Source organism: Eretmochelys imbricata, chromosome 2 (genome assembly GCF_965152235.1).
Source record: "Eretmochelys imbricata isolate rEreImb1 chromosome 2, rEreImb1.hap1, whole genome shotgun sequence".
Lineage (NCBI taxonomy): Eukaryota > Metazoa > Chordata > Testudines > Cheloniidae > Eretmochelys > Eretmochelys imbricata.
The window spans coordinates 206,958,416-206,983,617 of record NC_135573.1 but is presented as its reverse complement, the minus strand read 5'-3'; the positions used below and the strand labels follow the sequence as shown (position 1 = coordinate 206,983,617).

Below are 25,202 nucleotides of genomic sequence, written 5' to 3'. Positions count from 1 at the left end.
TGTAACAATAAAAATACTTAAAAAAAGATTCTAACACATCTGCTCAAATAGCTTAATTAAAATGAACATATTACATAACATTTACTTTTCCATTACCTTCCCAAAAGTTAATACTATATTTTAAGATGTCTCTATATAAATGAAAGCCATTTATCAGAAGTTACATATCACAATATTTTACATGTTTTAGAATGAACACAATGTGACTGGTCAACAAAGAAACAAAATTTGGATTTGGCTTGAATACTTTAGCAGCATATAAAAAACAAAATGGATATACAGAAGATACTTGTTAATTAAGATATTGATATGCATTTAAATATAATAGTACTTTGAATACATATTCACATATTGTGAATTGTAAGCAAAGCTTAATAAAGTTTACCCAACAAGTCTTGTACGGAATGATACTACTATACCTCTTATACTCAGGGATACTACTTGCTGTGGTGAAAACTACACGCATTGCCATGTCCCCCAAAGCTATGATCCTTGCAACATACATGAACAAAACAGTTGCAGGGTGCAGTGACACAATAAGATGCAAGGTAAATAAGTAAGGAAAGGTCATTGTTATGTATGGCTTTAAGTGGAATCTCAGGAAGCTTGAATTTATTTGAGTAGGTGTAAAAAGGGGAGCTGATCAGAATGACTGGCAAGTAAGATGATCTTAACAGCTGCATTTTGTATGGACCAGAAGGGGTGGTGCAAGTGTCAGGAAACCCACTGAGGTGATGGTTAAAAGCAATGAAAATGAGAATCCAGGAGGCCTTGTGTGAGAGACTTAGAAATGCAAGCAGAGATAAAAGGCTCGATCTAAGAAACATTGTGTAGAAAATAGCAATGTTTGGACCCAGCCTGGATGAGTAGAACCGGCTGGAGAAATCAAAGGTGACTCTAGCAGACACACATTTTGGGGCATGGGTAATAAGAAGAACAGTGGCGTTAGCAGTGATAAAGGTGGAAATGCAAGAATTTGGAAATAAAAATAAGGGCTGAAATCTTGGCCCCACTGAAGTCAATGGCAAAGCTCCCGTTTACTGTAATTGGGGTCAGGATTTCACCAAAGGAGTTCAGTTTTAGCATGCTGAGTTTCAGTTTATGATAAGACATTCAGGAGAAGACAGAGAGGTAGAGATGTAGGATTGAATGGGAGGAAACAAGTCAGGAGTGGAGTGTCATCTCTAGAAATGACAGCTAATGAAATCACCCAGGAATGAGTTGTAGAGAAAGAAGGACCAGAATATAGGACAGAGCCCTGGGGGACCCCCATGGAAAGTAGGAAAGAGGAAGAGGACCACCTCCCAAAAGAAACATTAAATGAACAGAGAGGTAGGAGAACCCTTAGATTATAAAGATTTGGGGGCTGGTTCCACCTCTGCCTCATTAGAACAGCACACTGAGTATACTGTCACCACTCAGTTACAGGATCACTGACATTTGTAAAGGAGTGTGACATGAGAGCCAAGGATGAATATCAAGCAGGACGGAGAAATCACTGTGAAAAAAGCTGTAGAGAGGCTGAAGAGAAGAATAAGGCGTGCCAGAACATATCCTAATTTAAGATACAACATACTGAAGAACAGGGTTTTTTCCAGTATGTGTAAAACTAGGGCCAAATCCTCCTCACCCAGGTAGTCAGAGGGTGGAACTAAGTCTCTAAGCACACTCTCTGAAACAACATTAAGATGACAGCTTTTTCTGGTCTATGCTGCACTTAACAGTTTTCAATATCAGTTTAAAGGAACTTGTTGCTTAAAATTATTTTCAGGAATGGTTAAATTTCCTAGCATAGACAGGGCTAAGGAGAGAATAGGTTAAAACAAACAGATGTTGAAGTCAGTGGACAGAGTTATGCCAGCTTACATCAGCTGAGAATCTGGCCCAAAGAAAATAATCATGCAACTGCAGCAAGCATCCTGGACAAGTTCTTCCAATATTATTGTTTTTACGTTTTAAAGACCTCATTAGTCAGAGAAAGACAGGTCCTGGGCCAAGAACCAAAGCCCTGATCCCACAAAGGAATCCACACAGGCAGACACCTTCTGCCCCCATTCCCCACTGAGATAAACTGAATCCTGTGGGGATTCAATTCAATTCACCCATGTAGATCCCTTTGCAAAGTAGCCATATAAAATTCCTTGTTAAAACTAGAGTAGTTATCAAGAGAGCAACAAGCAATTACTAATAAATTAAAACAGTAAAGATGACTTACTTAGCTTTGACTTCTTTTATCTTCTTAATAAGAGCATCCTTTTTTTCCTTTGCTCTCTTGGATAAATTTTCTCCTTTGAGGGTATCAGATACAAATGTGTCAACATCTAGAACATGAAAAAAAAAAAAAGGTTACACATTATAAGGGAAAAAGTGATAATCTTCTGAAGATAAATATCCCCATGTTGGATTGTTCTGATATCATCACTTATGAAGAAACCTATTTTATCGGTTCTATGAATAACATGGTTGAAATATTTCAAATTCTAAAACTGGATAAATTTGCTCTCTGCTCTCCTTATGCTTAGCACAGCAAATGCTGTTTTGACATTTGGCATCATTAAATGAGCAAGAATTACAAAAGACTAAATAAACCGTGGTGCTATGGCAAATACATTCTACCACTTATGGTATAAAGCTAAAAGAATAAACAGCTTTTGTGCATAGATTACAATCATGTTATTTTATAAGTTTAAATTTCAAAAAGTGGCTGAGTCATTTACAACATTATAGCAGAACCTGATGAAGGTACTACTGGTATGGATCAGTTGCTGGTTCCTTATAAATTCCATTTTCAGATGTCTATATGTTGCTATTGTACCCCATATTGGGCTAATAATGGATATCCAAGGCCCGCTCCTGCAAATGGTTACACATGCACTTAATGTTACATAACTGAATAATCCTATTGAAGTCAACAGAACTACTCATGTGCTTACAGCATCTGTGCACTTGCAGAATCAGGGCCCAAGTTATGAGCTGCAATATACCTTTTTTATTCTTAAAGCAAAAGATAAACTGATTATATTGGCATTTAGAAATGAACTGTTTAAAAACAATATTGTTTTGGTTGCGTGAGTATTTTCTCCCATTCCAACTAAAGAGGTTTGATCATTCAAAATTAATACCCATTTCCCTATTCTTTTTTGTTTTCAAAATGAGTATGTTATTGCTTATTGAAAAAGGCATGAGAAAAACAGTAAGTTTACAATATTTTATTTGCATGCTGAATTAACTACAGCCTAATAGACCTAATCCTGCCATTCTTCCTTACGTTAAACTCCCATCCACTTCAGCGGGCATTCTGCAGTCCCTACTCCTTAATGATTGTGCTCAAAAGTTCCAGTAACATTGCACCAGGACTAGATAATCCGGACTTTCAATGCAACTTCACTGGAAGCATCTCAAACACCTACATGTAGTAAGAAACTACACTGTCGGGATAGCAAGGTCAACCAACATAAGGATTCAAACTGAAAAACACCCCACATGGTATTCCAACAGCCATAATATAAGTGGTTTGTGGATATAATAGAGCGTCAATGAAAAGGCTTAGCATTGTTTTAGTGTTTAGTATTTCACAGATTTCCATAATCACAGCTGCTATGGAAGAGTTATTTATATCACACCAAAACTTAACCTATATGTCTAACCTGAAAGTTACTACCATAAATTCAAACAGCACTTGCTATGTTAAATACTTACCACATTTCGGTATACATAAAGAGGGCCAAGTTCTTCCCCACCACTTACACACATGCTACTGCACTTAAATGAACAGCACTGCATGCATGTAAGTGAAGTAAAAAGAAAAGGAGTACTTGTGGCACTTTAGAGACTAACCAATTTATTTGAGCATAAGCTTTCGTGAGCTACAGCATCCGATGAAGTGAGCTGTAGCTCACGAAAGCTTATGCTCAAATAAATTGGTTAGTCTCTAAGGTACCACAAGTACTCCTTTTCTTTTTGCGAATACAGACTAACACGGCTGTTACTCTGAAACCTGTAAGTGAAGTAAGAATTTAGCCCATAAGATGAAAGATCACTCATTATTTCAATCCCATTATATGGCTCACACAAAGCAGGGTTAAGGTTGGAGCATTTTTGGTATATAGGAGAGTTAGTTGCAGAATGTAAAGCAAAAATTCTACTTAAAGTTATTTTAAAATAAAACTTTATATTTAAATTCCCTAACTTGAGTATTCAATTGCCTATTTTAAGTTTTCATTATGAAGACAAGTTTAACTAAGCATGATCCACTTTGCATTTTGTGCTGCAACAGAACAAATTAAGCCAAAAAATTCTTGCTTTCAAAAACTAGTTTAGTCACTACTACAATGACAAATGTAGCCATGCAATTCTTTATTTAAAAAAAAAATTACCATTTTTAGGAAATTTGGATTAGATTCCTATCATCATGCAATATGTGGCAAAATCTTGAATCTGTAAGGTTTCTGGAGATCTGAACAAGTGCTTTTCACCGAGAAGTGAACAGGGTGCCCAGCCACCCCTCCAATCACATGCAGCAGAGCAGCCCTTAGAGTAGCTGAGTCTCACTCCTGAGGTGCTACCTTTTGCACAAGGGCAGAAACAAAAGGCCAGTGAGTTATTGTAGTTGTGAATCCTCCAGGCCCACTCACAGAAACTTGAGCAGCACTTTGCCCTAGAGTCTGTACCCTTTCACAAGCTCCAAGGATCCTGCCCCTCTTGCTCTGAAGTGCAGTTGGGATGCTGTCCTAAAGTAGAGTCCCATGAAGTCAATGGGCCTGATCCTGTTCCCACTGAAGACAGCAACAAAATAGCCAATAACTTCAAACAGGAGCAGCAAGTGTTCAGCAATTCTCAGGATCAAACCCCAAAGGTTCTACTGTGTGCAGGGGAGGGAAGAAATGAGCTTGGTGAACCCTTTGCCTTTTATATATTTACTCAACAAGTTAGCAGCTTTGAAGTGCTATTTAGATAGCAATATGCAAAAGTCCAGTGTCGCTGGTCACTTTTATAAACAGAAAGTGATGTTTACATTGTAATCTTTAAACCCTTCATCTAATTCACTACAGCACGAGGCCTCTGCAGCCTCCAACTAAACTCTGCAGGCCACCTTACTTCTCGTTGAATTCCAAACCTAAGCAAAAATACCATCATCCAAGTCACTGTCTGATAGATAAGAACATGTGCTGCAATTAGTGAGCAACAAACATCACTTACGGCTAGGGTTGCCAGGAGTCCAGTTTTCGACAGGAAAGTCCAGTCGAAAGGGGACCTGTTCAGTGTCCAGTGAGATGTACTGACCGGACACTAAAAATCTGGTTACCGCATGTGGGTGGGAGGCGCCGGGTCATCAGCCGGGGCTGCCTCCTACCTGCATCTTGTGGGAGCCAAGGAAGCCCATCTTGGAAGATGGGGAGGGTGGAGAGGAAGGAGCAATGGGAGAAGGGGGGGAGCAATGAGCGATCGGGGTGGGGCCCCGAGGGAAGAGGTGAGCAGGGGCAGGGCCTCAGGGAAGAGGCACGGCAGGAGGATGTTCCGGAGCTACTGTTGTAGTGTCCAGTTTTCAGAAATTAGAAAGTTGGCAACACTACTTATGGCTTAGGACATGCACTGTACTCAAACGTGTTGGGGACCAATGTCTGTACTGTGGATCCAATGCATCCTTTTTCGACAAACTCTGAACGTGAAAGCAGAGATGAAAATAAAGCTTGCAACCTCCAAATAGTATAGAAGCAATGCAGAAATGGATGCACTATCTATTCTCATTGTGAGATTTTGCAAAAAGTCAATGAAATTGTGACAAATCTGTTGTTTATTGATAACAGCAGTGACATGGAAGAGAGATCTTTCCCAATGGGAATATAGATCTCTCCCTCCTGTGGGCTTTCGAGGTAAGCTAAGATACCACAGTAGATACTATTCACCTTACATCATTGTTCACCTTCTTATGCACAGAAGAAAAATCAAGTTGCATTCAGAAGAGCTTCAGAAGAGAGTCAACTCAAACCATATTATGGCACAAGTTCCTATAGTTTCTAACAAATACAACTCTTCCTTAGAATTGCTGTTAATATTTGCAACAGAGCTAACAAACAAATGCTCTGTCGAGTTCAAAACAAAAATTCCAACTCTCTCTTCTAGGATGCTAAGGCAGAAGCCTGATACAAGCTAAATTTCAATGCCAGTATCACAGTATAGCATATTAAAAAAGTGTAACGCACACTCAGACCTTTCAGCTGCCCACGATTATGTATGCAGTGTTGTAGCCGTGTTGATTCCAGGATATCAGAGAGGTAATATCTCTATTACCAACTTCTGTTGGCGAGAGAGACAAGCTTTCAAGCTAACACAGAGCTCTTTTTCAGGTCTGGGAAATGTACTCAGTGTCACAGCTAAATACAAGGTGGAACGGATTGTTTAGTATAAGTACTGTTATGAGTTAACTACTTATGCTAAACAATCTGTGCCACCTTGTATTTCACTCAGACACTCTGAGTACATTCCCCAGACCAGAAGACGAGCTCTGTGTAAGCTCACAGGCTTGTCTCTCTCACCAACAGAAGTTGGTCCAATAAAAGGTATTACCTCACCCACCTTGTCTCTCTCATGATTATGTAGAATGTTCTGCATTTTGGTCAAATCTTCCTTTGTTGCATAGCTCCACAGACAGACAATGCAATGCAGACACACAAGACACAGACTCCCCTGCAGAACACCTGTAGAGTGAAGTGCTCTGGATTGGGATCCAGTAAGCCTTGAAATCTAAGCTCATCTCTTCTAGTCACTGCTGTTTGTATTTCTATGCACTTCATAGTCTTTATTACTGAACAGGGCCTCATACCCCTACATTTAAGAGGGAAGCAAGTATCATCCTCCCCAGAGGCCATTCAACACAATCTGCCACACTAGGCAAAGCTCCAATGTACCGCCCCTCTCCTCATAGGCCTAGGGCAGCAGATTAGGCCCAGCTAGCTAGAGCAGCCTCTGATTCCCCCATTCCATAAAAAACCTAACAGAGATGTTTTGCTCGAGATCATTTACGCTGGAACTGAGACTAGAACTCAGATCTCTAATATGACAGATACAAGTCTCACCCACTTAGCCATACTGCCTCTTGGGCTGAATGAGCCAATGCTTGTAACTGCTACTCTAACCACTAGTTCATTCTCCCTTCCCAAGGGCAGGAACAGATTCCTGAAATCCTGACCCCCAACATTCTACTGCTGTGTGGAAAACAGCTGTGTAATCCACTGGCAAAGTATACACCACACCCCTCAAAAATCTGGTCCACTCAAAGGATATCTTTAACTCAAGCATTAGAGATGGGGGTGACCAGGTGTCCGGTTTTCAACCGGAGCACCCGGTTGAAAAGGGACGCTGGGGGCTCCGGTCAGCACCACTGACTGGACCATTAAAAGTCTGGTCGGCGGTGCTGTGGAGCTAAGGCAGGATAGTCCCTACCTACCCTGGCTCTGCACTGCACCCCGGAAGCGGACAGCAGGTCCGGCTCCTAGGTGTGGGGGCCACAGCTCTGCACGCTGCCCCCGCCCCGAGCACCGGCATCACACTGCAGGGATGGTGCCTGCAGGTGAGAGCAGCGCACAGAGCAACCTGCCGCACCTCCGCGGCACAGGACAGAGCCAGGACCAGCAGGAAGCCTGCCTTAGCCCCCCTGCTGTACCACTGGTCAGGAGCTGCCAGAGGTAAGCCTGCACCCCAACGCCGAGCCCCAACCCACTGCCCCAGCCCTGAGCCCCCCCAAACCCAGAGCCCCCTCCTGCACCCCAAACCACTCATCCCCAGCCCCACCCCAGAGCCTGCACCCCCAGATGGAGCCCACATCCCCCTGCACTCCAACCCCCTACCCTAGCCCAGAGCCCCCCCCACACCTTGAACCCTCTGCCCCATCCCCCAGCCTACAGCCTCCTCCTGCACCCCAAACCCCTCATCCCTGGCCTCACTCCAGAGCCCGCACTCCCAGACAGAGCCCTCAGTTCCTCTGCACCTCAACCCATAGCCTCCTCCCACACCCTGAACCCCTCATCCCCAGCCCCACCCCAGAGTCCATACCCTCAGACAGAGCCCTCACCCCCTCCTGCCCCAGCCCAGAGCCCCCTCCCACACCCTGAACACCTCTGCCCCACTCCCCAGCCTGCACCGCAAACCCCTCATCCCCGGTCCCACCCCAGAGCCTGTACCCCCATACAGAGCCCTCACTCCCCTCCCGCACCCCAAACCCTGCCCAGTGAGTGAGTGAGGGTGAGGAGAGCAAGCCACCGAGGGAGGGGGAATGTAGTGAGTGGGGGCCAGGGCCTTGGGGAAATGACAGGGAGGGGGAATGGGGCCTCAGGGAAGGGGTGGGGCTAGGGTGTCATTTTTGTGCAACTAGAAAGTTGGCAACCCTAATTAGAGGTCTGTGGTGAGAATCTGAAGGTCCTGGATTCAAACCCTGCTCCTGACACATGTGGGAGTTCCTTATGGTTGCACATGATGGCATCTCTGTTTAAATTCTTTTTAAAACAACCAGTTTAATTCAAACAGTGAGAAAGCCTCTTAAAACAGGTTTTATAGTTAAACAATTATAATTTGTCAGTTACAGTGAGACATTGAACAAAACACAGCTGTTGCCCTTTTCAGTCATTATTCTCACACATTTTGATTGCTTCTATCACACACTGACAGACCAGAGGGCAAGAAGTATGCACATGCTATATAATCCATATTTCTGCAACAAAAAGAGCCAGAGGTCCTCTGCTGACAGTTTATATTTAGCACTATAATTACAAAGATGAATAGACATGGAGAAACTATTCCACACCAACTTATCTAAAGAAAGTTAACATACAAGCCCTGAAATAATTAATGTTAATAACAGTGTTTGTTTTGCTACTGTTTATATTTAATTATCTTAACCTTGTCTGAAGTACTCTAGAGTGAAATGAACGCTAGATGCAGCACTGAAAGATCTAACTGATAAGATCTGACTCACAAATGGCTGTCAAAAAAGACTACAAACTGATAGAAAAGAGACAGGGAACTAAAATATGGTACTAACTCATTTGTAATTAATCAAATGGTTTATTTAGTTTAAAACTTGATTGCCAATAGGTATAACCAATCAAAATTTTAACAGACATTTTTATTTTGTTTATAATTTATATTTATCCTTTGTGTAGAAATGTTTAAGTCAGAGTTATTTTTGTTTGCAATTATCAATATAAACATATAGTGAGGACTTGGGCATCACAGTATTTCAGTGGGTCTACACAGGCAAATTTGGGAATTTTCCAATTTCTGGAGGCAGAATACAAACAGAAGGCCCAATCCCTCAGAACCTCATTCATGCGAGTGGTCAATGTCTTATGCTGAGGAGTTTTATGAAGTCAACAGAATTATTCTTGTGCATGAAGTCTACTCACATAAGGTTTTTCAGGATTCTGCTAAGAAAACTATACAAATGGGAAAATATAAAAATCTACAAATCACAAAAAAATTGTGGCCGTCTGAACATGCTTCTGCAACCTAGCTTTCAGCTCTGCAAGGATACAATCATTTCATACCTAACACAGCTGTTTGCATTGTATATTACTAAATCGAGTAAATATCTGCTGTACTTGAAGTAAACATATTATAGGAGATATACTTTGGAAGTATGGCCAGCCACAATATCTCTTAATAGCACTAGGTCTAATTTTAGGAAGCAATTAACCAAGCTGACTTCAGAATTTGCACAGAAATCTACTATAAATTGACTTTAGACCTATTCCCTATCAGACAACAACCTCTGAAGCGGCCTCTGCATTTGTGCTATAAATCATGATTTGCAATGCATGCAACATTTGCTCTTTTCCCTCACAAGGAAGACCATCGGATGGTTTGGAAAATTTCTTCCTAGAGTTTGCTAAATAAATATTGGATCACATTGAACATGCTACTTGTCATGTTTTGATTTACATTTGTATTTATACAGCAACAACATATCTGTTACAAAAGAAGAATGAAGACAGACTTGCCACTGTAAGACAGCTAGCCGAAAACAGTGCATTAGTATAGGCTGACAAGTATTTAGACCTTTCTTTTGCCACACAGAATCTTTTATGGGCAGTCCAGTTGTATCTTAAACCACCATAAGCAAGACCATCTTTCTATATTACTACCAACATAAAATGAATTTATTGATAAAATAAACAACCAGCAATTCCCTTCAATGATTTACAGAGCAAAAGCACACATAGATTGCTCAGATCCTCAATTGAAATCAAACAGCTAGGACATTTCAAATAAATTACATTCAGGACAAAGTTCTAATCTCACTATATGGTGATTGGAACATTTTCTTTTCCACACCCCATGCCCCTCAGAGATGACCGAAGATCAGGCTCTAAAATGTTAAGGAGTTCTTGAAAAGCAGCACACTAATACAAATCAAGATCACTTTACAACATAATTCCAAATGAGCTACAGTAAACCGTCTTAAGGATTAACCTAAGATTTACACAATATGCCACATTATACTGCATCTATTGTGGTTTGTTGACATGTGATTAGAAAAGAAACGTAAACTTAGTCAGATGAGAAAGATAGTTTGTCTTTTTCAATTAACGCAGCATGTACGTGAGTAATGAGTGTATAAAAAATAGTCTATGCCATTTTTACCACTCACATGACACTTATTCTCAAATTTATGGCAGACACAACTGAACAATGTTTCAAATCACTGGAGGCTATTTCTTACCAGGAAGCTTGTGTAGGGCTCTTTACCTCACTGTTTCCAGTCCCATTCCAGTACTGTTCAAATGCATATTAACAGCTGCAAAGATATGTCTACTCAGATATGCACATAACCCTGGGATTCTTTTACAATGAACATTAATTTCAGCAATATCAGCCTGAAAATTATGCATTACAATAAATAATTGTATGGATGTTTATGTTTTAAAACTAATGTACAAAAATTATTCTGAGTTTTTCTATGATAGGGAAGGGAAGGCACATGTCCAGCAACAGCTGATGAGGAGATAAGAGAAGGATGACTGGTTTCTGAGGACAGATGAAGAATATAACTGCTGCAGTGCCCAACAGCAAAAAGTAAATATGATAAATTAGACTTCCTTAATCCATGCACCTGATCCACCATCTTGTGCCTCATGCGTCTTCCCTCCCTATGATGCCTAGTCTTAGGAAGCTGCTTTGGGATGCTGGATAAATTATCTTCATTTGAAGAAAAAAATAAGGGACTTGCGGTGAAATGTGGCAACCTGGAAAAGATGACTGGAAATTCAGAACATAAAGCTGAGTGATGAGCAGCTGCTCAGGAGAGAACCTGGGAGACAAAATCTTGTAGTAGATTTTGATGAGGAATTTTTGTTCAGTGGAAGAAATGCAGCAGGAAACGAGGGGGACGGGGAAAAAAATCAGTACTTGGCTTTCTTGACATCCTGAAAAGGATGAATCTTATTGTCAAGCTGTCTGGAGTGGCTCAGGAGCATAAGAACCAAACTCAGGGCAGACTGTGAAGAAGTGGAGCACAAATCCCAAATTGGTTGTGAGTTTTATACTTAGATGTCACCAACTATCAAATGCGAACTCCTCAAGCACTATAACTGCCTTATCATAGAGTCACAGACAGTCCCCTTGGGTACTCCAGTCCACCCTGCCACGCTTTCAATATATTCACATCTACTGTTTGCCCTCCTCCTTGCCATGGGGGTTTCCTTATAAGTGACTTCATTCCCTCTATCACCTCAAGATGTCCTTCCCAAAAATCTTGCATTTTGTTCTTCTTCTCTGGAATCAACACCAAATCACCTGTGTCAAAGATCTTCCTTTAGCATGCCTGTCATATTTCTGAGACACCTGACTCCTTTCAAACTTCTGTATAGAGACTAATTGTATAAAACAGGGGTAGCCAAATTTACCGGCCCTCCAAGCCGCATATGACAATCTTCAGCCCAGAATGGGCTGAGCTGCTCCCTTTTTTATCCTGGTTCCAGCTGGAGCATGCCCAGCAGGGATAAGGGGGCCTCCTCATCCCACAGAGTGTAATTAGCCCCTGCTGAACCAGTGCGGGGTAGGTACACACCGTTACAGGGATATTCCCCTCTCCTTGCATAACTTTTCAAGGTCTTTTCTGTCAAGACCATCATATGACTGTGATTCACTCACTGAGTCTATTCTTTAGCCTTTAAAAACTCTCAATATCAAGTTAAAACTTCTAATAGCACTGGGGTACGAGCTATAAACCCAGCTGACCTGTGGCATGTGAATCCTGCCAAGACTATACTGGTGTCTAAGCTGCCTGGAGAGGCACAGGAGAGTGAGTACCAACCTCAGGGCAGACTGTTAAGAAGCAGGCCACAAACCCCAAACTGGTTGTGAATTCTATACTTAGATTTCACCATCCACGTATCAAGTGTAAATTCCTCAAGCACTGTAACAGTTTTAACATGGAGTCACAGACAGTCCCCTTGGGTACTCCTGTCTATCTTGCCACTAGGGTTGCCAACTTTCTATTTGCAGAAAGCCGAACAACCTTGCCCCACCCGCTTCCCAGCGGCCACGCCACTGCTTCTCATAGGCCCCGCCCCCTACTCACTCCATCTCCCCCCAGTCACTCGCTCTCCCCCACCCTCGCTAACTCTCTCATTTTCACTGGGCTGGGGCAGGGGATGTGGTGCAGGCTCCAACTGGGGGTGCAGGCTCTGGGGTGTGGCCAGGAATGAGGGGTACATGAGGGGGCTCTGGGCTGGGGTCGAGGAGTTCAGAGTTTGGGAGGGGGCTCCAGGCTGTGGCAGGAGTGTGGGGGGGTTATAGGTTCTGGGCTGGGAGTGCGGGCTCGGAAGTGGGGCCAGAATTGAGGGGTTTAGGGTGCAGGAGGGGCCTCTGGGCTGGGGCAGGGGTGCGGGAGGGGATACATACTCTGGGCTGGGAGTACAAGCTCTGGGGTGGGGCCAGGGATGAGGGGGTTAGGGTGCAGGAGGGAGGCTCAGGGCTGGGGCAGGGGTGCGGAGTGCAGGAGAGGGTGCAGACTCCAAGAGGGAGTTTGTGTGCAGGCGGAGGCTCAGGGCTGGGACAGGGGAGCGGGAGGGGATTCGGGGTGCGGGCTCTGGTTGGCACTCACCTCAGGCAGCTCCTGGAAACAGCGACATGTCCCTCTGGCTCCTAGGCACGGCGCAGTCAAGTGGCTCTGCATGCTGCCCCCGGCTGCAGGCACTGCCCCTGCAGCTCCTCTTGGCCGCGTTCCCGGCCAATGGGAGCTGTGAAGCTGGCGCTCGGGGCGGTGGAGGGGCAGCACGCAGAGTCTCCCTGGCCGCCCCTGCAGCTAGGAGCCAGAGGGACATGTCGCCGCTTCCAGGAGCCATGCAGAGCTGGGTAGGGAGCCTGCCTGCACTGCAACCGGACTTTTAGCGGCCCAATCAGCGGTGCTGACTGGAGCCACCAGGGTCCCTTTTTGACCACCTGTTCCGGTCAAAAACCGGATGTCTACCAACCCTACTTGCCACCCAGGCAAGTTTGCCTTTTTGACAGACAGTCCCTTACACTTTAAAAAAAAAAAATCACAACAGTATTCAGTTTACTCCCAGTCCCAAAGAACCAGTCACTTATCCCAGGTCAATTGCACCTTAGATCCTATACCAAACAACACCTGCAGCCAATCCTATTATAGATTTAAGTTTCAAAAGATGATAGAAGCAGCTGTAATATGAAAGTTCTGTGTGTCCTCAAGGACTAACCTAAACGAAGCAGCTGGGGATCCCTTGCTTATGCATAGAAAACTTGCGCTTTCAAAGTCCAAGCAACATAGAGATCCAGTTTCTTCTTGTCAGGGATTTTTATTCCCTTCCCCCAGAGTTCATGCTGATGGGAGGAGTCCACAAGTATGTCTCCTCTTCATGGGTGTGGGGGGGAGCTATTAATAAAGCCTTTGTTTTTTGATGTTTCACAATGGCTCATTTGATTTTGGTGGGCAGGACCTAACCCCTTCAGTAGAAAGCCAGAATTTTACATGAATTAATGCTCCTTTCCTGTTTGATGACTTATACAATTACAGAGGTTTACAATGCAAACACTCAATATAACCTTATACCATGGGGTACAGATGTTATAAGTGAGATTACTATATGCAGCATCCTACAAGCACTTCATAAAGTCTAAACACTAAACACATTCTTAGAAACTTAACATCTATTTTAACAATGCTAACACACAAATGAGCCAGACTGGTTTCCAGCTATGCATTTGTCAATATTTTGTTGAGGCCTAGGGGCCTTGGCATGAGCTGGCACTTGGTCTGCCAGAGTCATACTTAACACATTAGTTACAAAAACTTCTTTAACTTTTTTAATATTAGAATAGAGAAGTTACCATTTCATAGGTACTTACAACACATGAAAAGCTGGCGGTACCCTTATTGTAACCCTAGACATCATGAGTACGAGACACAGATCACTTATGCATTGCACAGGAGCAACAAGATCTCTTCAAAACTGAAACAGAATTCTTTTCTTCCCAGACTGAAATCCCCATTACCCAAAACATCTAAAAAACTCAGTGAAATTCAGAAACTATTTGCAATCAAAACCATGGAGGTAGGCATTCTGTACACCATAATTTGTGGAGTAGGTAGTAGCAGAAAATGTACAATTGTTGGGAAGCAGACACCTCCAAAATAACTTCTGGATTAAGCAGAAGCCAAAATTTATGGAATGTGAATCAAAGAGTTATGAGAAAATAAAATCTCTTTCCACTAATATGGGTCAACAATGAAGCAAATGTCATTCTTTATGCAAAAGGTATTATAAAGTTCCATCATGCTTTCAAGGAGGACCATGACCCTAAATTATAAGGAATATGGTAGCAAGTTCTATATTTCAGTTGCCTAATAGTTTTCATTAGGAAACATTTGACTTTTTTAGGGATGGTTTAACACCTCCAACATTTGCAGATGTCTTTTGACATTCATCAGGAAGAAAAAGTCCTGGTGCTAGAGAAATGCCTTTTCTTTATCCTAGGGAATTCTCTTAAAATTTGGCTGAAAAAATAAAATTTTTTAAACAGCAATTTCCCTTCTGCTGTTTGTATAGTGAACACGATTTTGGCAACATAGCAAAATAACAGTTTAACATGAATATTTCAGTATAAGGCCAGGCCCACATTGCCACAGAAGCAGCAGCACCAGCTGATACTGCACTGGGAACCCCAGGAGCAGACAACTTCCTCAAGAGAGGGAAGAGGAGAGAGAGCACTATACTGGGCCCTGCCTCCCCTTATGGACACAGAGCATGGCCCCACCCATCTCTGCCCCCGTGGGGGCGCCACATAGGTAAAGAGCTCATCACCACCACCCCCACACAGAGTAAAGAAAAGAGAAAGAGATCTGGACTGGGCTTCCCCTGGCCACCCCTTGCAACAAGCACATTGCCACAGTGGCCCTTCCTCCTACTTTACAGAAACAGCTTTCTCCTGCTTCCAACCAATGTATAGTCATTCCTGTAGCTCACGCTGTTCTGCAATGCTGAAGGTTCAGTGTTAAACCCTACCAATGATACACGATGGCACAGGTTGAACAGTTGCTCACAAGATAATTTTTTAAAACCTTTTTGCATTGAAAAAAGAGATAAGAATGTTATTTAGGTTGCAAAGTCAAGCATTCAAAAGTTAGGAAATAAAGTTGACTATGCAACTTAATTCATTCCTCTTGTGTGTATGCATTATCACAATCTTTAATTACATAATCAGATACTATTTTTCCAAGGGACCCCTGACTTATTCAGTGTACAAGATAAATGTACACTGTACAGTGCACCAATCTGGGTTATGAAGTGAATGAGAAAATTTGTAGGATCTCTTCCTTTGTTGCAGAAGTTGGAAGAAGTGTGTAGAAAATGAGACTAGAGACAACTGGGTAGAAAAGGAATGGTTCCGTGGTTAAAGCAAATGAACGCCAGTCAGGAGAACTCAGTTCTATGCTGTCTCTGCAATAGGAACTCTATGTGCTTGTGAAGTAGAATGAATTACATTGAAATTATAATTCATTAAAGAAATGCTACTTGAAGGGTTTGTTGAAATATAGTTGTCAGGAAGAGAAACATTAAGGAGTGTGAGACAATGGGTCTTCAAACTAATTAACTTAGAGCTCCTACTGAGCTAGGAGATTGGTAAACTTTAGTATGCAAATAAGGTATGTATGTATATTTGTCAGTTTCTGCTTCCTTTTGTCTCTTATGTTATATTGGCTTTGGCTTAATTGTATAAATAAGTTAGAATGAGCCTCAGAGAGGGGCTCACATATCTGGGTGCATTGGCAAAGCGCTTTGCTAATAAACAGAGTAGTCTGACAAATTATGTGAGTCCTGAATATGACTTTGACATGCTGTTTTGCAATTTATATAGCCTGAACTGTTCATAGGTAGTAAGTCCCTGATTGTGTTTCTCTCCCTTGGGGTCTGATATACAGAAGTGCTGAGCAGTCACAACTGCAACTGAAGTCAATGGAAGCACCTCTCTGACAGTAAGGCAGCATGGTCTGGAGAAACAAGTACATGGTTTGGAGACAGAGCGTTTTGCATTCTAACCCTGGCTCTCCACTGATTCAGTGTGTGGCCTCAGACATGTTTCTTTCTCAGTTTCCCCATGTGTAAAATGGGGATGATACAGAGATGAATTCATCAGTATTTGTGAGCCACTTGAACACTACATTAATAAGCACCATAGAAAAGGCCGAGACGAATTTGCATTGCAGACTTTGGATGGTGTGCAGTAAATAAGGTAGGAGTTACTAATTTAATGAAGATAAAGATATTGAACCGCTGCCTCTTCTCTCAACTACCACCTAGACAGTGTAGAGAATGAGGCTAGTGTCCTGTGCAAAAAAAAATAGCATGTGATCATATAATTAAAGACAGTACCATAAAGGACACACTGGGGTGTATGGGGAGGTGAATAGAGATTGCTTGTGCAACCTCAGCTCTGGTATTTCCTAATTTTCAAAGTGCTTAACTATCAACTTTGCAACTTAAATAACTTTTAACATAGCTTTTTTGTATATGACCTGTATGAAAGTATCTGTTGGTATGGCGGGGCACTGGTACTGCCAGGGTTAACTCCACCCTTTGGGCCAAGGAGGCCACGCCCCCTTGGCCCTGCTGGTCATGTTCCAGCTGGAGACCAGGTATAAAAGAGATCAGCCCAGCTCAGTCAGGGTAGACTGTTAAGAAGAGAGGATATATGTGCCAGACTGGGAAATACTGAGGCCCTGGGTAGTAGAAGCCAGGGGTGCTGAGACCCAGGTGAATGCCCAAGCTCCTGCAGATGCCCAAGGAGTAATGGACCTGCTGGGAGCCACACAGGCTGAGGAGCCCAAGAACTTGGAGATGCCAGGACCACTGCACCAGGGACAGGGTAGGAAGTAGCACACTACACTAGTCATTGTGCTGGGTGGTGTCAGTGTGTTTTGGATGGGTTTCCCTGCTGAACCACTGGTGAGCACACTTGCCACTACCAGGACCCTGAGCTGGGCTCTGGTGGAGCAGGGAGGGCCTGGGTCCCCCTACCTGGCTGCCACCCACCCCCAGGTTGTGGCCAACTCCCCTGACTGGCCACTAGGCCACACAGCCCTGAGAGGGCAGTCCTATTGACTTACCCCTAGGCCACACTGTACCAAGACCCAGGATGATTGCCAAGATTCAGCTGTGGGGGAAATAACCCTCACCCTGCCCCAAAAGGGGATGGGTGTGCTTGCCCTGTGACAGTTGGGTTGTTTAAATAAGCTATCCTATTTTTTCTAGAAAAAGTACACAGGAGTGAAGTTTTCAACTGAATAGCAATCTATGCCCTCAAGGCTTTTTCTCCCCACCACAATTCAATGGACAGACATGTGTGTAATGGTTAATGAGACAATATCTGTTATTACTCATCCCCTTGTCCCTCAGAATTCTTAAGTATCATGTCTAACCAACTGAATAGTCTCTCAACTCTATACAAGTTTTATTATGCTCAAAAAGAGCTAGGAGATGAACAAGTGTTAAGTATGCTTTCTGTCAAGTACTCTGATTAAACCAGAGTGTGAATGGGGGTTGGTATATTAAACTGTAAATATGTCTTCCACTGTAACTTAAAGATCTAGATATTGTTCTTGTTGTACTAAATTTTAAACTATTTTAAGAAAAGTTTAAAAACACACATCACTTTGTCCTTAAACTTGTTTACTGAAGATAGTACTTGTAAAAAGTACAGCTTCATTTCACCATAGAAGAACTGGTTTCAGAGTAGCAGCTGTGTTAGTCTGTATCCGCAAAAAGAAAAGGAGTACTTGTGGCACCTTAGAGACTAACATTTTTAAATATCTAAAAAACTGTAACCCAAGGGTATTTTACAGACTAACTAGGTATTTATCGACAGTCAACTTTGCATTTCAGTCACTATAATCAATGAGAGCCTCCATGTACGGCTGATCTCCCAGCCTGTACAGGAGAGGCCTTAGCTGCCTCTGCAGCGCTGCCTCATTGAGCCTTATAGAGGCCTCTTCAAGCAGTCTGTGCTGGGGGAGAGAGTGGAGACTAAACAGGGTGGGCGGGGGAGAAGAGGGTGCACATTATTAGAAGAAATAATACAAACTGACTGTATTGTCTCATCTGCATAGATCCCCTTAGATCTCATGGGCAGCCATGTCCAAGAGGAGTTCCCAGCAGCACTTCAGGAGGGTGGAAGCTGCAGGGTGTCCAGAAGCAAAACTTTCATGAGGATGCCCCTGGGTCCCCTCCTGTAGAACCTTGTGGATCCCTGGAAATTTTCCAGGTTTGGAGTCTGCAGCCTATTCCGGGGAGATGGGGGGGGGGGGGGGTGTTAAACCTTCCCCTCCTTCCCCTGATATTACAAGGTAATTTCATAGAGATTTCCTTCCTCCAGATGATTTTACTGCAGAGCAAAGGGGTTCTAGGCCAATATTTTTTACAAAGATTAATTACACTCAGACACCACATAGCCTTAACCTTTCTGAATCTACTTTGCAAACCTGCCTCCTTAACATTAAGCACCTAAATAAGTAGCCTGATTTTAAGTGGTACTGAACTAAAACTAGTGGGAGATGTAAGTACTCTGTCCCTGTGAAATTCAGGCCATTTCTTCAGGTGCCCAAGTGTGGATTTAAAGCACTAGAATGTGAAGAATATGGTTTACGTGTCTTTACCACGGTCATGTGGAAGTCTGTCATAACCAGGAATAGAAACAAAGTTCTCCAGTGCTTTAACCATTCAAACTGAAGTAGTTTTTTCCAAAGCAAATTAAAAAATCCTGAGTTTTGAGATGTATAACTTATCCCAAATCAGTAACAATAAGCTATTTAGTGCTGGGGGGAGAGGGGAAAAAGGAAATCAAGTACACTAGTGTAAATCTTACGCATAACAAAGTATGCCTCAAACCATTCTAAAGCCTCTTTTATGTAGACTATTGCTGGCCATCTTCTGTGGTGAGAAAGTATTCCTTAGTAGTCCATCACACTTCATCATGTCCATATAAACACCTACATAGCCACACCATAATCTCTCACATTTTATTGAAACAATATGTGATGCACCAACACAGTAACATTTGAATTAAGCCAGGTGATCTAGGACTGTATTGTTTTCCTATGAATTAATACATTTTTCTGTTTTATTGGTTTTGGGGCATGTTTAAACTGCCAAAAGGATCTCTAGACCAGGGGTGGGGAACCTTTTTTCTATCAGGGCCACTGACCCACAAAAAAACACAGTTGTAGGCCACACAGGGGGAGGTGCAGAGGCTTGGGGTTCCCTGCCTGCCAAGGCTCCACGCTGCTCCCAGAAGCAGCCGCCATGTCTGGCCCCTAGGCAGAGAGGCCAGGGGTTTTCTGGCCAATAGGAGCTTCAGAGCTGGCAATGGGGTTTGGGGCAGCACGCTGAGCTTCCCTGATTGCCCCTGCTCCTAGGGGCCGCAGGGACATGCCGGTAGCTTCCGGAAGCCGCATGGAGCCAAATGGACTTTTAACAGCCTGGCAACCCTAGCTTCCCCCCACAGTGGGGTGAAACAGTGCTCACAGCTCTGGCCCTGGGGGGCACCGAAGCTTGGGGTTTCCGGCCTATGGCGGGAAGACCTGCCACGGGCCAGATCTGGCCTGCGGGCCGTAGGTTCCTCACCCCTGCTCTAGACCAACTATGTTTCTCAAAGATTTAGATGAGGTACCTTTCAACTCACTGGTTAGGATCCAGCCAAGGTCAGTAGTGACCAAATTTTGGTCACGTGATGGCTGCTTCACTATCCATTGATTCCAATATAAGCCCCTAATTGGTGGACAGGTTTTTACATCACTGTTCGTATCCTTAGAGAGAAAAGGAGGGTGAGGTAACATCTTTTATTATACTGACTTCTGTTGGCAACAAAGGGCAAGTCTAACTTACAGCGCTACATCAACACAGTTGCGCTGCTATAGCATGTCTGGTGAAGATGCGCTATGCCTTAGTGAGAGTGCTCTGCTGCTGGCAAAATTACTCCACCTCAGCGAGAATCATAAGCTATGTCAATGGGAGAGCATCTCCTGCTGTCATAGGACCGCTGTGGACAGTGCAAAACCTGTGTGGCTCGGGGGCTGGAGGGGGTTTAACCCTCCGAGGGACATAAATTAAATGGTACTGTAGACCTGCCCAAAGACAAGATTTTGAGCTTTCACAGATCTCTTCAGGTCCTGGGACCAACATGGCTACAACATTGTTAGTACCCTTGTCAGTTTCAGCAAAGGGGCCAGGCATCAAAACTGGCATGAAGAATGAAGAACCATCTCACCCCTAGTTTCTCTCTCCAAAATAAGTGAAAGCACATTATTGAGCAGTTGCAGGAAAGTGTGCAGAGACACATGCATGTACATGTTTGAATATTATTTGTAAATATAATCTAAGCAAACAATATGTAAAAATGGAAAATCAGGAATAAGTAGACAGAGTATATATTGTGTGTGAGAGACCGAGGAAGTAAGAAGCAGACCTGTCCTTCCTCATTTCAGATGTACTGAAATAGAAGGCAGATATTTTTTTTTTTTTTTAAAAAAGAGCATAATCAAAGTAAACAGAGCCTGCGGGGGAACTTTAAATACAAAAAAAATAATTGGGAAGGAAAAGATTATAAAACTGCACAAATGAGGAGTGGCCTTTTCACCATTAAAGGAGAAACTACTTTCAGAAACACCACAAGCCCCTAAAATAAAGATTTTTTTTAAAATTTACAAATAAAAAACCCCCATTTTTTTGGCATCACAGCTTCTTACCACCCTGCCACCTGCACCACTACTCTCCTCTCAGTCCTGTACTCTCCCCTTCCAATCACCAACACTCCCCCCTGCTGCAAGCACCACACTGGAAGCGTGTGATGACAAGCAAACACAGAAACGAATCAATCCATCTAATAAATGCAAAATAACCCACCATTCTTGGAGGTGCAGCTGCCACCCTTCCTTCCCACCCCTTCTGCCCCCACCACCCCTCCTTCCCACGCCAGCCCCCCATGTCTGCTCCTCTGCCCCAAGGCCCCCCTCCGCCTCACCCCCCACCTCCTGGGAGCCCCCTCCCGGGTTACCTGCCAGGAGGCTGACGACGTCCTCGGGAAGGGCGGGTGGGCTGCGCATGCTGAGTGAGGAGGGCAGGGAGGGCAGCTACTGGCCTCGGACCCAGGAGGGAGGAAGTGACAGCCCCGCCCCCAGGCTCAGCAGGGGGAAGTCATTGAAACCTCAGGAGCAAGACGGGGCGGGGCTGCTCGCTACTCTCCTCTCTCCGCTTCAGTTCGGCCGCGCATGCGCTTCCGCCTCGGTCAGGCTCAGCGTTACACCCGCTGCTCGGCTCCCACTTAACCCTGCCCCAAGCAGAGCCGGCGTGGTCCCTCTCACGTGACCACAACTGCCTCCATTTTTAATGTGGGCATAATGTTCAAAGAGGCCTGAGCGGAGGAGCCGTCCCGCTACCCTAATCAAAAATGGCGCCCAAGCCGATTCATTGGCCTGCCGCCCTCTGGGACGGGGCTTCCGTCGCTGATTGGTTCATTGTTTCCGCTCCCTCCCCCCCGCCCCGCTCATCGCGTTACTCGGGTGCCCTACTTTGCCTCTCTGTGCTCCGCCCCGGCTGTAAAGCGCATCCCGCCAGGCAGAGCCTGACCGCTCGCTTAGCCGCCCCCCAGGGCAGGGAGCCGGGGGGGGAAGGAGAATGAGCGGGCAGAGGAAGAGGGAGGCGGGGGTAGGCGGGGAGGGAGGAACAGGTGCAAGGGGGGAGGTAGGTGGGAGGCAGAGAGGCAGGAGAAGGGTGCAGTGCAGGAGAGGAGGCGGGGGTGGGGAGGGAAGGATGAGCAGGGTGCAAGGGAGGAGGGACAGAGACTGACCCAAATTGTAATCTGCATTTCTTCACTCTCTGTGCTGGATTGGGGGATGCACAGGCATCTCTGCTGAGAAGGAGGAAGAGAACAACCATTCTGACCTTAGGTACAATCCTAGACCAATGGCTCTCAACCTTTCCAGACTACTGTACCCCTTTCTGGAGTCTGATTTCTCTTGCATACCCCCTCCTCAGTTAAAAACTACTTGCTTACAAAATCAGACATAAAAATACAAGTGTCACAGCTCACTATTACTGAAAAATATCTTACTTTGTGATTTTACCATATAATTACAAAATAAGTCAATTGGAATATTAAATATTCTACTTACATTTTAGTGTATAGTACATAAAATAGGGATTTAAAATGTTACCCAGTTAACCAGTAAGCATTAGTGTTACCGGTTAACCCGCCTTAACTGTTAACCCCCAGGGCGATCCCAGCAGTCCTGTGCTGGCCAGCTGCCCCACCAAATCAGAGCCGTCCCTTGGGTTGGGCGAATCAGGGCGACTGCTCCAGGTCCTGTGCTTTGGGGGCCCCTGCAGGCTGGTGCAATTGTCTGGTGCGGTTGGTCCCGGAATTCATAGGTACAGGAACTATGGGAACGTGTGACAGGGGTCCCAGCTGGCGGCCCCATGCGACTGGGGCTCTGCCCAGCCACTGATGCACAGGGGGCCTCCAAGCCTGCAGGGGCTGATTTGTCCTGGGCCCCGCACCCGTATAGGGATGACCCTGCCACCGACCCCACCAGCCCCACGCCGGCCTGCGCCCCACCAACCTCAGCAGCCCTGCGCCGGCCGGGTGGATCAGCCACGCCAGCTAGACACAAAAGCCCCCGTCACGCCGGCCGGCCAGCCGAAACCAACCCCAGCCCCGCTCCCTTTAATCGGTTAATCGTTTAAACTATATAATTTTAAGCGGTAAACTTTTAAAACTATATTTACATCCCTAACATAGAACAGTCTGTGAAATAAGTCATTTTCTGTATGAAATTTTAGTTTGTACTGACTTTGCTAGTGCTTTTTGTATAGCCTTTTGTAAAACTATGCAAATATCTAGATGAGTTGATACACCCCCTGGAAGACCTCTGTGTACCCCCAGGGGTATGTGTACACCCCTAGTTGAGAACCACTGTCCTATAGGTTCCCTCTTCCCCTCTTTCTGTCAGCCCCAGGTTCAGATGCTGCTCTCAACAGTTTGTGTGTTCAAAATTGGGCTAGATGTCTTGCAGGAGCAAGATCCTCCCATCACCACTACCATTTCAATGGGACTACACATTTACTTAAAGCCAAGCGTATGTGTGTATAAGACCTTGCAAGATCAAAGCCTGATTGCCAAGAATGTATTTCTCTGCACTTGGGGGATTGGACTCAGTATTGTTTCAGTGGTTCCCCCCACACTTTAATTACACAAGACAGCTCATTTCAGTTACATCTGGTTTTCAGAGCTGTACAGCTTTATAGCCAGCTTGACTGAAGCACAAACAGTTAAGTAATTGGCCTGTCTAATGTTGCACAGTGACTTTAATCTTCTAATTTCAAAATAAAATAATGTGTATATATGGATCTTACCTTTATATATTTGTGCTGATGGTTAATAAATACCTATTACTCTTCTGCCATAGGCATATTTGTGTTTTGTTCATTTTTCTACAGTGGTGAGAATAACTATTTGTGCTTATGTTAGTGGATACATTTCAGATGTGCAGATTTGGGAAATTGACATAAGGATATAAAGAACAGGAAAGGGGAATCCAGTCTAATGTGTTTGCCCTTCTTGGATTAATCTTAATCCCACTTTCTTTTGTTGACTTTACCACTCTGTTCCTTTCTTCTCCAGAAAGAAGCTGAGCATGGCAGTTGAACTCCAATGTAGTTTGTTTTGAGTTCACTTTTCCTGGTAATTTATTCCATATGTTTTGCCATTGTATGAGTTTTGCCTAAATTTCAGGGAATAAAGTAGACAGAAATTAATTACCTTTTATTATTTTCTGTCCTTTGCGTCTCTCCCCTGAATTCTAGATACTCTTGTCCTTGCACAGACTTTCTGCTTGCAATATATCTTTGCTGGTTGACACTGCACCTATGATCACTTTATGACAGAAGTGGCTTATTTTTTAATAGTTATTTTTGGCAAGAATTGTGATGCAGGCTCATTTGTGTCTTGCTGATTTCCTGAATTATCTTTAGTTTACTAATTTTTAAATATTCCCCTGATAGGAAGCATGATGCAAAACAGATCCAGGCCTTCAGGAAAACGTATCTGGGTTCAGAGCCACTTCAACCCATTTTCTGAGGATTCCACAGCTTTGTGCATCGGGGCAGCTGGACTTTGGCCAATAAGGGGTTCTTGACATATAGGTTGTGACCTCGTGGGGATCACAAACAAGTTTAAGTGGAGACCCTCCCTCTTGCCTTTTAGGTTTAAAAAAACAAAACAAAAAGGTTTCTAATCCTTATAATTGCAGAGAGATGCTCAAAAATGTGAAATCAGTGTAAACTAATACCGTAATGCCTGCCTAAGGCTGCAGTCAGCCTGAAATATTCAGTCTAGGAAGTGTGAATATCCCCTTTCATCTCAATCAAGGCCCTGTGGATTCTGCAACCCTGGAATTTGCTATTTTCCAATGTGTCATGGCAGTCAGCATTTTTTCCATGGAATTTGCCATTTTTCTGCGGCCAGGCACCTAAATCTTTGTTTTTCAATAGTGCAGGCGATAAGCCCTGCCTGTAGCTGCCTCTTGCTTTACAGCTTACTCCTTAAGAGAAAGTTAATTGGATTATAGTACATGGTCCCAACACAGTTTCATAGAGGCTGGCAGCAGGGTGGTTGTGACCACTGTATTTTTTCCC

General features: G+C 44.0%; 1 protein-coding gene across 1 annotated transcript in view; it reads right to left on the bottom strand.

The window, feature by feature from the left end:
* SKAP2 (src kinase associated phosphoprotein 2) overlaps window positions 1–21,749 on the bottom strand; it is a 150,419-nt gene extending 128,670 nt beyond the window's left edge. The window contains exons 1-2 of the mRNA XM_077811346.1: window positions 21,565–21,749; window positions 2,216–2,321 (exon numbers count right to left, since the gene is read on the bottom strand). Of these exons, the coding sequence (XP_077667472.1) occupies window positions 2,216–2,321; window positions 21,565–21,613 (155 nt within the window). The 5' untranslated portion in view covers window positions 21,614–21,749. The remainder of the gene's footprint in view (window positions 1–2,215; window positions 2,322–21,564) is intronic.
* Window positions 21,750–25,202: the final 3,453 nt, after the last annotated feature.